The sequence below is a fragment of the Empidonax traillii genome, unplaced genomic scaffold (assembly GCF_003031625.1).
Source record: "Empidonax traillii isolate 1590-97213 ecotype Southwest subspecies unplaced genomic scaffold, ASM303162v1 scaffold611:size485065, whole genome shotgun sequence".
NCBI classification, from domain to species: Eukaryota; Metazoa; Chordata; class Aves; order Passeriformes; family Tyrannidae; genus Empidonax; species Empidonax traillii.
The window spans coordinates 235019-247505 of NW_020955804.1; the positions used below are offsets into that span (position 1 = coordinate 235019).

The 12487-nt window shown below is 39.0% G+C and overlaps 1 protein-coding gene across 2 annotated transcripts in view; it reads right to left on the reverse strand.

The window, feature by feature from the left end:
- FRK (fyn related Src family tyrosine kinase) overlaps positions 1-12487 on the reverse strand; it is a 51047-nt gene that overhangs the window by 5374 nt on the left and 33186 nt on the right. The window contains exons 5-6 of one of the 2 annotated variants that reach the window (XM_027898644.1): positions 5635-5793; positions 172-286 (exon numbers count right to left, since the gene is read on the reverse strand). In XM_027898644.1, coding sequence (XP_027754445.1) covers positions 172-286; positions 5635-5793 — 274 coding nt within the window. Of the gene's footprint in view, positions 1-104; positions 287-5634; positions 5794-12487 lie in introns of both variants that reach the window. The other variant, XM_027898645.1, reaches the window with a different exon arrangement.

The window sequence follows — 12487 nt, forward strand, 5'->3', positions numbered from 1 at the left end:
CCTGAACACAGCAATTCAGAGACTGCAGTCAATTCTTGAGTTGGCCTCTTCCACCTTGTTCTCTAGAGTTAAAAGCAGAGACAATTCACTCTCCCACAACCTACCTTAAAAACTCTTGCAAGTCCAAAGTCTGCCACTTTGTAAACATTGTGTTCACCAACAAGAACGTTCCTGGCTGCCAGATCCCGATGGATATAGTTCTGAGATTCAAGGTATGCCATCCCAGAAGCCACCTGAGCAGCCATGTCTACTTGCTGCGTCAGGAAGATTTGAGAGCCTCCATCTTCTGTTTAAAAAGAAGATTATAAGAAGAGCATAATACTTACAGATTTCAGATACAAATTACTGAAAAACTACTGGGTCAAATAGCCAACACAAATGAACAAAACCATGTAATACAGTAAAGTAATAGCCCAGTCAAATGACAGAGCATAGCGAACGACGCTATTTATTTCACAATAATTGAGTAAGAGTGCCTGCCTGCCCCATCTTCTCTAAAGAAGTGGATATGAAATGCAAGAGTTGATCCAGGCCTGGAAGGAGCTTCTGACACAGTCCAAAGAGAAAGCTGTTTATCTACTGATAGTAACATAGTATGCACCTTCCTGACAGGTGCATAAAACTGTTCCAAACTGTAAGTAAGAGTTAATGTCAGTACCCACTGGCTGAAACCAAAGCTGACAAAGGATGGAAAAGCACAAAATTACCATTGTTCCCCGTTCTCCAATGATTCTTACTAGGAAATATACCATCTGCTGTCAAGTCTAACTCTCACTTTCACTTTCCAGTTCACTTGATGCTTCATACTGTTATCTCTGTCGTTGCTATTCAACAGTAGGACTCCTTGAGTTGTTTTCAAGCTGCCTGTTTCTCTAGTAGGACTTTCTGAAACGTATCATTCCCACCACTTTAAAATCAGTAAATCTCAGAAATTGAGATTTGCCAATCAAAGATCAGCTGTTCAAACAAAGTAGTAGCAGAACTTTGAGCAAGAGTAACTTGCCTCCACAAAGGAAGGGAAGAGTCTTGGGCCGTGAAAAACTGCAGCCAAAAATTTTAAGACAGGTAACCAAAAAAAGTCATTGGGGTATAACACATGAGAATGCAACTTCAGGGCCTTTGTGGAATTTTGGGGACAGTTGACTTCCTCATAGCAAAGAATTTATACCCCAAAGTAATCTAGATAAGCCGTAACAGTGTTACATTCAAGCACCGTCACTCGAACCCAAATGCTGCAGCACTGAAGCATGAATGCCTACCTCTGTATCTTCTAACACTCAAAACACTCAAAAAGTTTCAACTTTCTGTTTCAGAATCTTAACAATATCAGAAGCTGAATGTCTGCTGCTAGGCTTATTGGCAGTTCTCCTTTCTCATCAGGATGGTGACTTTTACTTGCTGCCTCTTTGTTAGAGAAATAAAACATTTGTAGCTGGCAGTTTTCTGTTGTTTATTTTTAATTAATTTTTAGTGATAGTGTGTCTTAGCATTGTTTTGCATAGGCTCCTCCAGTTCTGGCATTTTGTCTGACATAACCTTGCAATCCCACTTTATGTAGAGTTAAATAAAGTGTGAAATTCCATTGCTTACTAATCTATTCTGCAATCTCCAGGCTTTGAATTTCCTGCTCATCTCAATGTTCTGAGATGAATAGGTGGAAAAAAAAATTAAATTATTAAATTTGTCCTGTATGTGTATTACCCTACTTCCTTTTTGAGGCTAAACTCATTGTCATGATAATCCAGCACTAAGATTATTTACTTCTATTGCTGACTCAGAACATCTTTTCCTCTCCTACACATATGTTTCATAGTTGTATTAACCTTTAAAAGAAAGAGGGAGAAAAATCAGCATATGTGAAAATCCATTCAGGCCACAGACTAATATAATGCTCTGAAATTTTGCAATTCTGTTAACTGGCAGGCATCAACATTTACTATTTGCCTTGCTACACAAAGATATAAATCCACAAATCATGCTGTATTTAATTAAATCGTGTTGTATTTAATCAGAAAATACCTAAATATGCTCAGGTAGCTTGCATGTGTACTTGGGTTTTGGAAGCTATCTTATGTGTGCCAGCTTTAAATGTTCCCTTTCACATGGCTTCATCTGCATGTGTTGTGAACTACCTCTTGGTGAGAGCAGACAAACTTGAGCACATTGGTCTGAAGATGCTGCAGGATAGCCTGACACAAGCTTGCTCCGACAGGCAGAGCACAGATGTCACTGATAAAGGGATGACTCATAAGCCTGCTGTTTAATGAGCTGCCTCAGTGCAGAACAGGAGTTAAGAGCTGCTAAACCCTCCCTGTCTTATTCCCTGCAGGACACCCTGGTGCACCGTGATAAAGGACAAAGACAAGATCCACCTCTAACAGTGGAGTTGCAGTTGAAAGACTTTTTCTTCTATTGGGGCCTGTTTGGGGTAGCAGACCAGACTGGGCTGACCTGCTGCCTTTAGCCTGTGGGCTGAGGGAGACGGAGTCCACTGTTGCCCTGGCCTCTGCAGTATTTCTTGGATGATTTATCTCTGTGAGCTGGTTCTGCACTGCAGCTGTTCTGAAGGGAAAGCTTTAAGGAGTGGCCTCAGCTGATCAGCAGCTGCAAACCGTGCACAAAGGTAGAGGATGAAAGCACATATCTCTTTGGGATCTGAAGTGTAAATCATGTATAGCGGTCTCATAAAGATTTCTGACTGTACCTCCAAAACACCAGGCCGGACCAGCCAAAGCACACAAGCTTCAAGCACAGCACTGTGTTAGTACAACTGTAGAAAGTTCCAAACCAGAGCGAAGCTCCCATTTCATTCAGAGCACTGCAGAAGAGATTATAGCTGTATTCATAAGGGTGTACGTGTGCTTTAGTTTGGTTTTGATGTTTTTATAGTTTTCCTCCCTTAAAGCACTTTAAAACAAAGTTTAATATAGACTCATAGAATGGTTTGAGTTGGAAGGGACCTTAAAAATCCTCTAGTTCCAATCTCTCTGACATGGGAAGGGATGCCATTCACTAGATCAGGTTGCTCAGGGCCCCGTCCAACCTTGAACACTTCCAGGGATGGGGCACCCACAACTCTGGCCAACCTGTCCCAGTTCCTCACCACTCTCATAGGGAAGAATTTCTAAGAATTGCCTAAATGAAATACAGCCTTTCTCCATGTGGAGCCATTCCCCCTTGTCCTATCACTGCATGCCCTTGTTAAAAGCCCCTCTCTCCATCTCTCTTGTAGGCCTCCTTTAGTACTGGAAGGCTGCTAAGTTTTATATATATGTATATGTGTATATAACTTCCACACTCAAAATCAGGCACTGCCAGTGAATTTATAAAATCTTCCCGTGGACCAATAAAGAAAATGTTGCACCTCCATGTCCTTTTTTACTAATATTTTTTGACAAAACTATCACCCTTATATGAAAAATTTATTAGACAAAATAATAAAGAAGTCTTGGGGTCTGCGCCCTGTTCTAAGCAATCAATCACAACATCTCATACAGAAAAGACAGGAAAATATTCTCACTGGCATATTTCTGACAATTAAAATAAATAAATAAATAAATAAATAAATAAAGCAGCACTTTCTCCAGTGAGGGCATTGTCTCCATAATATTTTACAAAACTTCAAGACTGTGTCCCTGACAGAACAAGCTCCAGGTCTATCAGATTTCATAAAAGCACTCATGTATTTATAACAATTTCATTCACATCCAATTACAAAGAAAAGTTTTCAGTTGCATTTTTCTCATATTGGTGGCAGCTCAATAACTCTGCATAGCAGTGTTCATCAAGAACTATCCCAAAGTACATTTGCAGGATGCACGGGGAATTCACATGCCTATCATTATTAAGCAGCTGTCATCAATGTGATAGTAACTGTGAATAAAATGTTAGGGATTTTTAAAGTTGGAAAAGCATATCATGCAGTTCTAGGAGGGAAAACTTAACCAGAGAATATCTTTGGACTTTCCTCTGCTCGTTTGCCATATTTACCCATACTGCTCACAGAGACAGAAGCTTTCACAGAGACAGAAGCTTTCTGGAAATATTTTCCTGTTCCCTGCAGTGGTTGAGTCTCAAGGGCTGTCCACTCATCAGGAGCTGTCCACTCCATGTCAGGTGATACGGATTACTTCCAGTCACGGAGCTCTATGCATGCTTCAAATCTCTTTCCTTAATGCTCTCACTGACAGCAGACTTTTCTCTGACCAATACCTATCAAAGCACCTGGATCTCTGCCTCCACCTCTTAGTTCTATATACCTCCCTGTGCACAGGCCATCAGAGAAGGAGAGATACCACTTGGCTGGGTTTCATCTGGACATTTTTACTGTTATCCTGAAATCGCAGCTGCCCAAAACCCAACTGACTTTCCACAGTCTCTGATGCAGGGCTACAGAAGTGAGCACTCAGGCAAGGAGCAGGCTGCATACATGTGCTGCACGCAGCAAGGGAAGCTGCTGTGCATATGCTGACAACTGATCCACACACAGCCTGCAGTGTTGATGTGCCCTGGACATGTTGTACTCTGTGCACAAACAGGCCAATTTTCACCTCTGCAATAGCTGTGGCTCATCCTGGCTTTCTCAGAGCTATTTCTCCAGTGCAATAAGTGTTTTCATGCACAGCAATCATTTCCTGATGTGCCAGGCTCTTTCAATCAGGTAAGCGGCAATCTGCACACAAAGGCACCAAAGATGAGAATTGAAAGGAAATTTGTGCCTTGCTACCTCTGGAGAGTAAATGCCTACATAACTGTAGATGATCTGGCCCAAGCTCATGGCAGACCCTCTCTGCACAGTTCCTGGTGTGGTTGTCTCTCTAGCAGGGATTTCTTTAGCTTTAATTGTCTGTGGGCTGAGCCTCGTTTAAAAAAATGGTTCTGCAGAGAAGATGGGGGAAGGCACATGTCGTGGTAAATACTTTCTGTGGTATTTCACAGGGCTTTGCTTTATGGGCTGGAAACAGAGAAGAAATTAAGCATGACAATCGCAGCAAACATTTTGTCTTCAAGAGATCATTACATTTAGCATCTCACAGACATCTGTTAAACTGAAAATGGGTAACACTAGAATCAAGCATTTCTCAGTAACAGGCGTGAACTTAAAGTGCAATCATTATGCCAGTCTGTTCCAGGCTGTACAGTTTTATTTTTAATCATTATTTGCCTTCAAAAGAGCACTTTGAAGTACTGCTGAGATAAAAACCCTAATGCGATAGTCAAGGGACAAATTCATAGTGAAAAGCTATCCCTGACTAGTAGTAGTTTTCAAAGCTGTTAAGTACATTTTGTGGAAGTGCCTCTATTTCACGTCAAATATGACGACCTATCCTTCTGGATGCTTGTATTTTTATTCCATTAGTGTATGTTCTCATCTACTCATAGAACTGGGTGAAAAAATATGGGTCATTACAAGGCAAGAATCAAACTGTGAATGTGATTCTTTCCTACTTCTCAAATATTTTGGCACACCAAAAATTCATAAACCTCTCTTTCCATTTTTCTCACACCCACACATGATAAATAATGCAGCTTTTATATTAAACTAGGGTGCTGTACTTCTATTTTCTATGTTAGTGTATTTACTAAACTGAAAGTTGTGGCATCCCTAAAATGAATTTATAGTCATTTGCTTACTTTGAAGGTATTCTAGAAGACTTCCATATCTCATCAGCTCAGTAATAATATAAATTGGGTCCTCCAAGGTACAGACAGCATAAAGCTGTATAAGCTTTGGATGCCTCAAGTTCTTCATTATTTGTGCTTCCCTCAAAAAGTCTTTTGGATCCATTGAACCTGAAAAAACAGCATATAACAAAACATAAGCTGAGGTTATTAAAGGCCTTCCTACCAGCCTGGCAGTCTTGAGGGAATAACTGAGATTGTTTTCTGCCTTTGAAAGTACATTAGCATCTCAAATCTTCACAGTTCCCACAGAAAACAGACAGTGCGGCTCAAACAAACAGTTAATGAGTGAAACATGCCATTTGCGCAGGGACAGAGAACATATGTGTTCCAGACACCAGAAATATAAAGGCTAAAATCAGCTGCCCCTGGGACCTCCCCCAGACAGGAAACAGAAGTGAGGCTAGAATGTTAGCGGGTACAATTTAAGCAAACAAGCAGTTACTGAAAGGACCAGAAACTGAGGTGAGAGTGTCTAGGGAATGAACATAAAATTTCTGAGACAAAACTAGTGCTGTAATAAGAATTTGTTGCACTATATTTTCAGCTGCACCAATCAAAGCACTGGAATCACTTTAGCACATACTGAGTAGATGTGTGCATTTATATCTATAAAAACAAATATTTAAAATGTTCATGTAATAACAATCTTACTAGAAATACCAACGTATGCACAGATGTAACAATAATTTCTTAACTTCTGAAGTGTCTTAACAGCAAATTATGCCAACCTTTTACACATTACATAAGGTCATAACATCTCTAGTTCTATTCACATAAAGTGAGCCAATGTATAAACTATGTCAAAGAAACAATCAGAAATGGCACAGAGAGTCATGACAAATTTAGGATTAAAGCTCATATGTCCTGAATAGGGGATTTATTAGAAAAAATGCATAAATAAAGAACCAAAGCTTTCTCTGTGAATGATTCAGTAGTGATCAGATATAGTCAGATGTTTGAGGAAGTTGGTAAATAATATCCACTTCAAAATGCTTGTACAAACAAATATGAAATTATTCAACTACTCAAATGTCTCTTCCCTCCCAAATCAAAATACTTTAATTAAGAAATCACAGCAAAATTGAGGAGGAAAAAATCTATCCAAGTTATTCTGCTCTATGATATTTTAAAAACAAACTCTTCTTCTGGTGTAAGCAAACTGAGTCATTTAAGAAGCCAAGGCTGCAAGAATAAGGTTTTTTTTAACATTAGGTAACCAATAAGGTTCATTTGAGAGTTTGTCTCTGTTCCAAACACAGATGTTTAAGTTAAGTGAAATTCTGGGAGTATGTTAAATAGCTCAGCAATAAAATTTCAACAGAAAATCTGTTCTACAAAAAGAATTGACAAATCAGCCTGGGCCACTTTCACCCAGTACCTACCTTGAGTGCCACCTCCTGAAAAATGCTCCAACCTATTTCCCAAAACATACTAATGATGTGTGATTTCATATCCTTGCATCAATGAAAGAGGAATGACTCAGAAATGCTTCTGACACAGACTCTATGAAAAAAGAGCCACTTGACATTGCAACTTGGGAGAGCAAAGATTACTTCAAGGGACAGGTGCTCCTCTTCTCTGTGCCCTCATACTTCCCTTTGCAATCCCATAGGGTCCAATTTGGCAATACTTAATAGGATGTCATTAGGAGGGATGGTGAAACTTAATGGATTTCATTGCCATCAATAAATGGAGAGCAGCCAATAATATATCTCCTCAACAGGTACAGGCTATACTCATTTCCCTTTGTCACTGTCAGAGGAAAGTCAAGGCCTGCATGAAAAGTAAATGATCTTACTTGGTCTGGATAAAGTAGAAACTATGACAGTCAGAGAGAAAAAAACCCAATAACTGTAATGCTTACTCTACACCTTTTTCCTGTGTAGAGTAGCACAGTCTTCACAAATTTATTTGAGCTTTTCACCAATTCTAGATTTAAAAAAAAAAAAATATCTAAGGTATTCTTTATAGGGTTTGGACTCACTTTGACACTGATTCACACTGTGCCGCATTTGCTTACTCTTTTTAAGATATATGCATTGTCATGGAAATCAACCTAAAATCTACAGAAAAGCTGCATGGTGTGAAGCATTCTTCCTCCAAAAGCAAATGAATAAGCATGACTAATGATTTAGCATCAGTGCCAAAATTTGACAGTTGATCCTAAACAGGATAAAGTATTCACTCACTTAGGGTCTCCCAAATCATGGAGCCTCTATGGATCATCATACAGGATTTCTTCACACCATAGAATATGACAATCTGATTTGCTCCCATCATCAAAGTTTGACTACAAGGAATTTCTCAGTTTAATCATGCTATAAACTTCTCCTAACAAACTGAAACCAAGCAACATGTTTTTCACCTATGACAACTCTCAATAAATTGATCAGAAGTATTCTATTAGCTGAATAGCTGCAAATTTTTCTTTACACTTTAAAAGAAAATAATAATAATGATAACAAACTAGTGACAAAGATCCATAAGTATTTCCCACATTTTTTAAAGAGCATATGTAACCTTCTGTTTTAGTTAGTTTATATCGTTAAATAGTGCAAGTAGCAGACAGTCCCCCAAGCTCCACAGAGCCCTATAGATCTTATACTGTAGTTAATAAAAGGATTGGATGCCAACTGAAAAAAATTTAGAAGTGTCTTTATGAGCATTTTGCCTAAGATTAGGTTTTAGCAGCTGGATAAGCAAAGTAAAAACTGCCTCTAAAAGCAAGCAAACATGCGTGTTTCAAATTATTTGAGTAAAGCCTGTCACAACAGTAGTAAAGATGTTACAATACATCCCTTTGAGGAAGGAAATACATGCCACACAGAGTTTAAGAAAACTGAGGGATTTTAGTTTGTAGTTGAATATGTGTGTTTTTAATGAAGCATATGTGTTCAGCTGTAAGTAGTTAACACAGTATGAACAGCAGGTTACTGTAAGTAGAAACCACTTGATCATAAAATAATTAGTTAACAGAAGCCCTTACTGAAACAACTGAAGGTTTCTTTTGTGCAAGACATCAGTTTGGGTGTATGTTTATAAGTACCTGGAGAAAATACAGCTTTGGTAATCTGTTTTTTGAATGAAACATGTTTTTTTTTTTTAAATGTCAAAGTCATTCTTAAGACCAAAAGCTATTTCTTTGATATGTCCTATGATGACGTGCTGCTTTGACAGGAATCACTTCTAATTTAAGCCTACTTAAAACTCACCTTCTTCTTGAAAATATTTTGTTCTAGATTTGAAGAAGCTTCACATTATATGATAAACACTGATAAGTTGGAAATGAGTTAGAGAGGAAGTCAGTTATTTTCCAGATCCCACTGGCCTAAACATAAGTGGCCCTTACATATTCGATAAGCCCCTCAAAAGACACTTTGTTTGCAACTTTCAATAAATCTTCCCAAATTACTTCAAAGTAACCTTGTACTTCAGGAAAGCCTAGTCTTCTGAATTAGTTTATACAATGAACTTATGTGGAGATACGTTAAGCATAATACTGTGATCTGCTGAACAAATTTATGAGTAATAAAGAAATAACATTAAAAAGAACATGTATTTGGCAACACAAGAGCCTAAAAAATCATATTCACATTAACAGATGAGTGATACAGGTATCTGACTGTTCTCAAGCAGCTTTGTCACTATACAGAAGTAAAATTACAGGTTAGAGTGAGGCCATATAGTGAATTAAATGGAATAAAAGAATATCTTTTTTTTTCCTGGAAAATCGGGGGACTTTCCTGAGTGCAAAGATTTTTAGACTGCATATGCACTAAAGAGATGACATACTGAAGAACTGAAAATAGTATTAAAAGCTCTACTGATGGTACTAGCCCAGGCACTATTTGGGGAAAGCCTCCTGAAAAATAAAAATCATGCTTGGGCAGCTTCCATGCAGAGAGAAGCTTGGGAGATGCTTTACAAGATGATAATGACAAATGTATCTGTCAACTTGAACAGGCGTAAGAAACTTTATCAGATACAATTAATTGGTGATGATAGATGTCTGCTTCACATGCTGACAGTTAGAGAAGCAAGCTAGCCCAAACAATAGGTTCTAGGATATCCATCAAACTCAGCACAGGATGAAGTGCAAATCCCTGCTGCAATGATTTCCACTTAAATAGATAAAACAATGTCTCACAGAGGAAATAAAAACAGAAATGTGAAATGACATGTTCAGGGATCTGAATCAGGCCCGTGCTATGCAGAGCCAAGAATAGAAATAGCACCTACTGGCTTCTAGACTATTTTCTTATCTATTGATCCCTACACCTCTGTGATAACTTTGAGAACTCCTTAAGGCAAAGACATTCTTGTGTTTTGTTTTTTCATTCACATATTCATCACTATGGTTTTGGCTGGTGAAATGTCACAAATGTCTCCAAAGCAGAGTCAAACACCAGTGAACAAGTAAGAGAATTATCTGAATGAAGGCATCACATTACTAATGCTTTTTGTTTATAGTCACAGTGATCAACAGATTGTAATAAAGATAAGGAGTGGTAACAGGAAAGACGTGGACTGAACGATATTTGACAGCAAAGGGTGAAATGATCATGTGGAATGTACTGTTGCTGTAATTGTGATGAAGGGACAAAGGGTGGATTGTGTGTAAACTGTTCACTTTTCTTTGGTGTTATGATTATGGTATTTTGATTTTGATGTGGAGAACTCTTTTTCTTGATGCGAGTGAAGCTTGTGAAGTTTGTGTGATGAATGTGGACTTGAATGATAATTCTTAAATATGTTATACACAGAGCTGAGGTGTAGAATATATTGGGTTTACGTGGCAAGGTTTGGCAGTGAGGGGCTACAGGGGTGGCTTCTGTGAGAAGCTGCCAGAAACTTCCCCCATGTTGACAGATCCAACTCCATCTGGCTTCTAGATAGACCTGCTCCTGGTCAAGGCCAAACTCATCAGGTATGGTATTAGAGTCTCTGAGGCAACAGATTTAAGATGAGGAAAGGAAACTTGTGGAACTCTGGAAACAGCCAGAGAAGAGAGGAGTGGTAATATGTGACCCACACTGGAGCAATCTGTTCCTGAAGGACTGTGCCCTATGGAAGGGACCCATGCTGGAGCAGTTTGTGAAGAACTGTGGCCCATGGGTAGGACTGAAGTTGGAGAAGGTTGTGGAGAACTCTGCTGTGGAAGAGCCCCCATGCTGGAGAAGGAGAAGGAGAAGGAGAAGAGTGTGAGGAGCCCTTCCTCTGAGGAGGAAGGAGAGGCAGAGATTGACCACAACCTCCATTCCCTGTCCTCCTGCACCAGTGCGAGGGAGGAGATAGAGAACTCAGGAGGGAATTTAAGCCTGGGAAGAAGAGGGGTAGGGGGAAGGTGTTTTGAGATTTTTGGCTTCCTGGCATCCAGACTTTACAATCAATGGAAAGAAAAGGGCTTTTATTGTATGTTATTTTCTCATTTTAATGTGCATTTTTAATCTATAATATTATTTATCTGATATGTGTTTAATCTATAATATTATTTATCTGATATGTTATTTCTTCTCACTAATTATTTAAAAAGCTGATATATATAAGATATTAGATGCCTAAAAATAGGAAAAATGTACCTAGTACGTTGCACATCAATATTTCTGAAAGAAACAGTTGTGAAATTCCCAGTTTGTGTGCAATATTTGAAAAATAGGGTCTTCCTCCAAACTGGAATACAAACAGGTTTCTGAATACCCTAATTACTCTCAAGTCAGGAATCACACATTTGCGTCAAGAGAGAACTAGCTCTGGGAAAAACCCATCACTGCCATCTCACCAGAATTCTGGGAGATTAGTTTTTCCTACAGGTTGGAAGGTCATAGAGTCACAGAATCATAGAATTGTTAAGGTTGGAAAAGATCTATAAGATCATCAAGTCCAATCATTAACCCAGCACTGTGATGTTCACCACTAAACCGTGACCCCAAGCACCACACCCACATGTCTTCTGAGCACTTTCAGGCATGGTGAGTCCACCAGTTCCCCAGACAGCTTGTTGCAATGCTTAACAACCCTTTCCATGAAAAAAATTTTTCCCAATATCCAATCTAAACCTTCCCTGGCACAATTGTCCTGTCACTTGCTACCTGGGACAAGAGACTCCCACGCCACTAAAACCTCTCAGGTAGTTGTAGAGACCCATAAGGTCTCCCCTGAGTCTCCTCTTCTCCAGGCTAAACTCCAGCTCTCTCAGCAGCTCCTCGTATGACTTACTCTCTAGACCCTTCACCAGTTTCATTGCCCTTCTCTGGACACACTCTGGTACCTCTCTTGTAGCGAGAGGCCCAGAACTGAACACAGGATTCAAGGCGTAGCCTCACCAGTGCTGAGTACAGGGGTAAAATCACTTTCCTAGTCCTTCTGGCCACACCAGTTCTCATGCAGGGCAGGATGCCGTTGGCCTTCTTAGTTTTAAGCCTTTTAGCAGCAATAGCTAGAAACTATTTTAAGTCCAGAAAAAAATGTTTGAGAAATGAGGAAAATACTGTATAACAAGAAACTCTACTTAGCCTTTCTAAAGACAATTGAAAATTGGTTTAACTCACTCTGTATGTACCTGCAAAATGGAAAGAAAACCTAATGCATACAAAAAGGCTTTTATTTTATTACGAGAATACATAACAAGGGTTAGAGAGAAGACATCAGGAAAATTCCGACGCAAAATTAGACCCACATTCACAGTGCCTTCATCTTGGGATGAGAACATTTCTAGTTATCATCTAGTCAAGAACTAGCTGTGTTTTGATTAAATATAAATACTAATCTCAGCAGAGGAATGATGTGCAATGGCATATAAGAT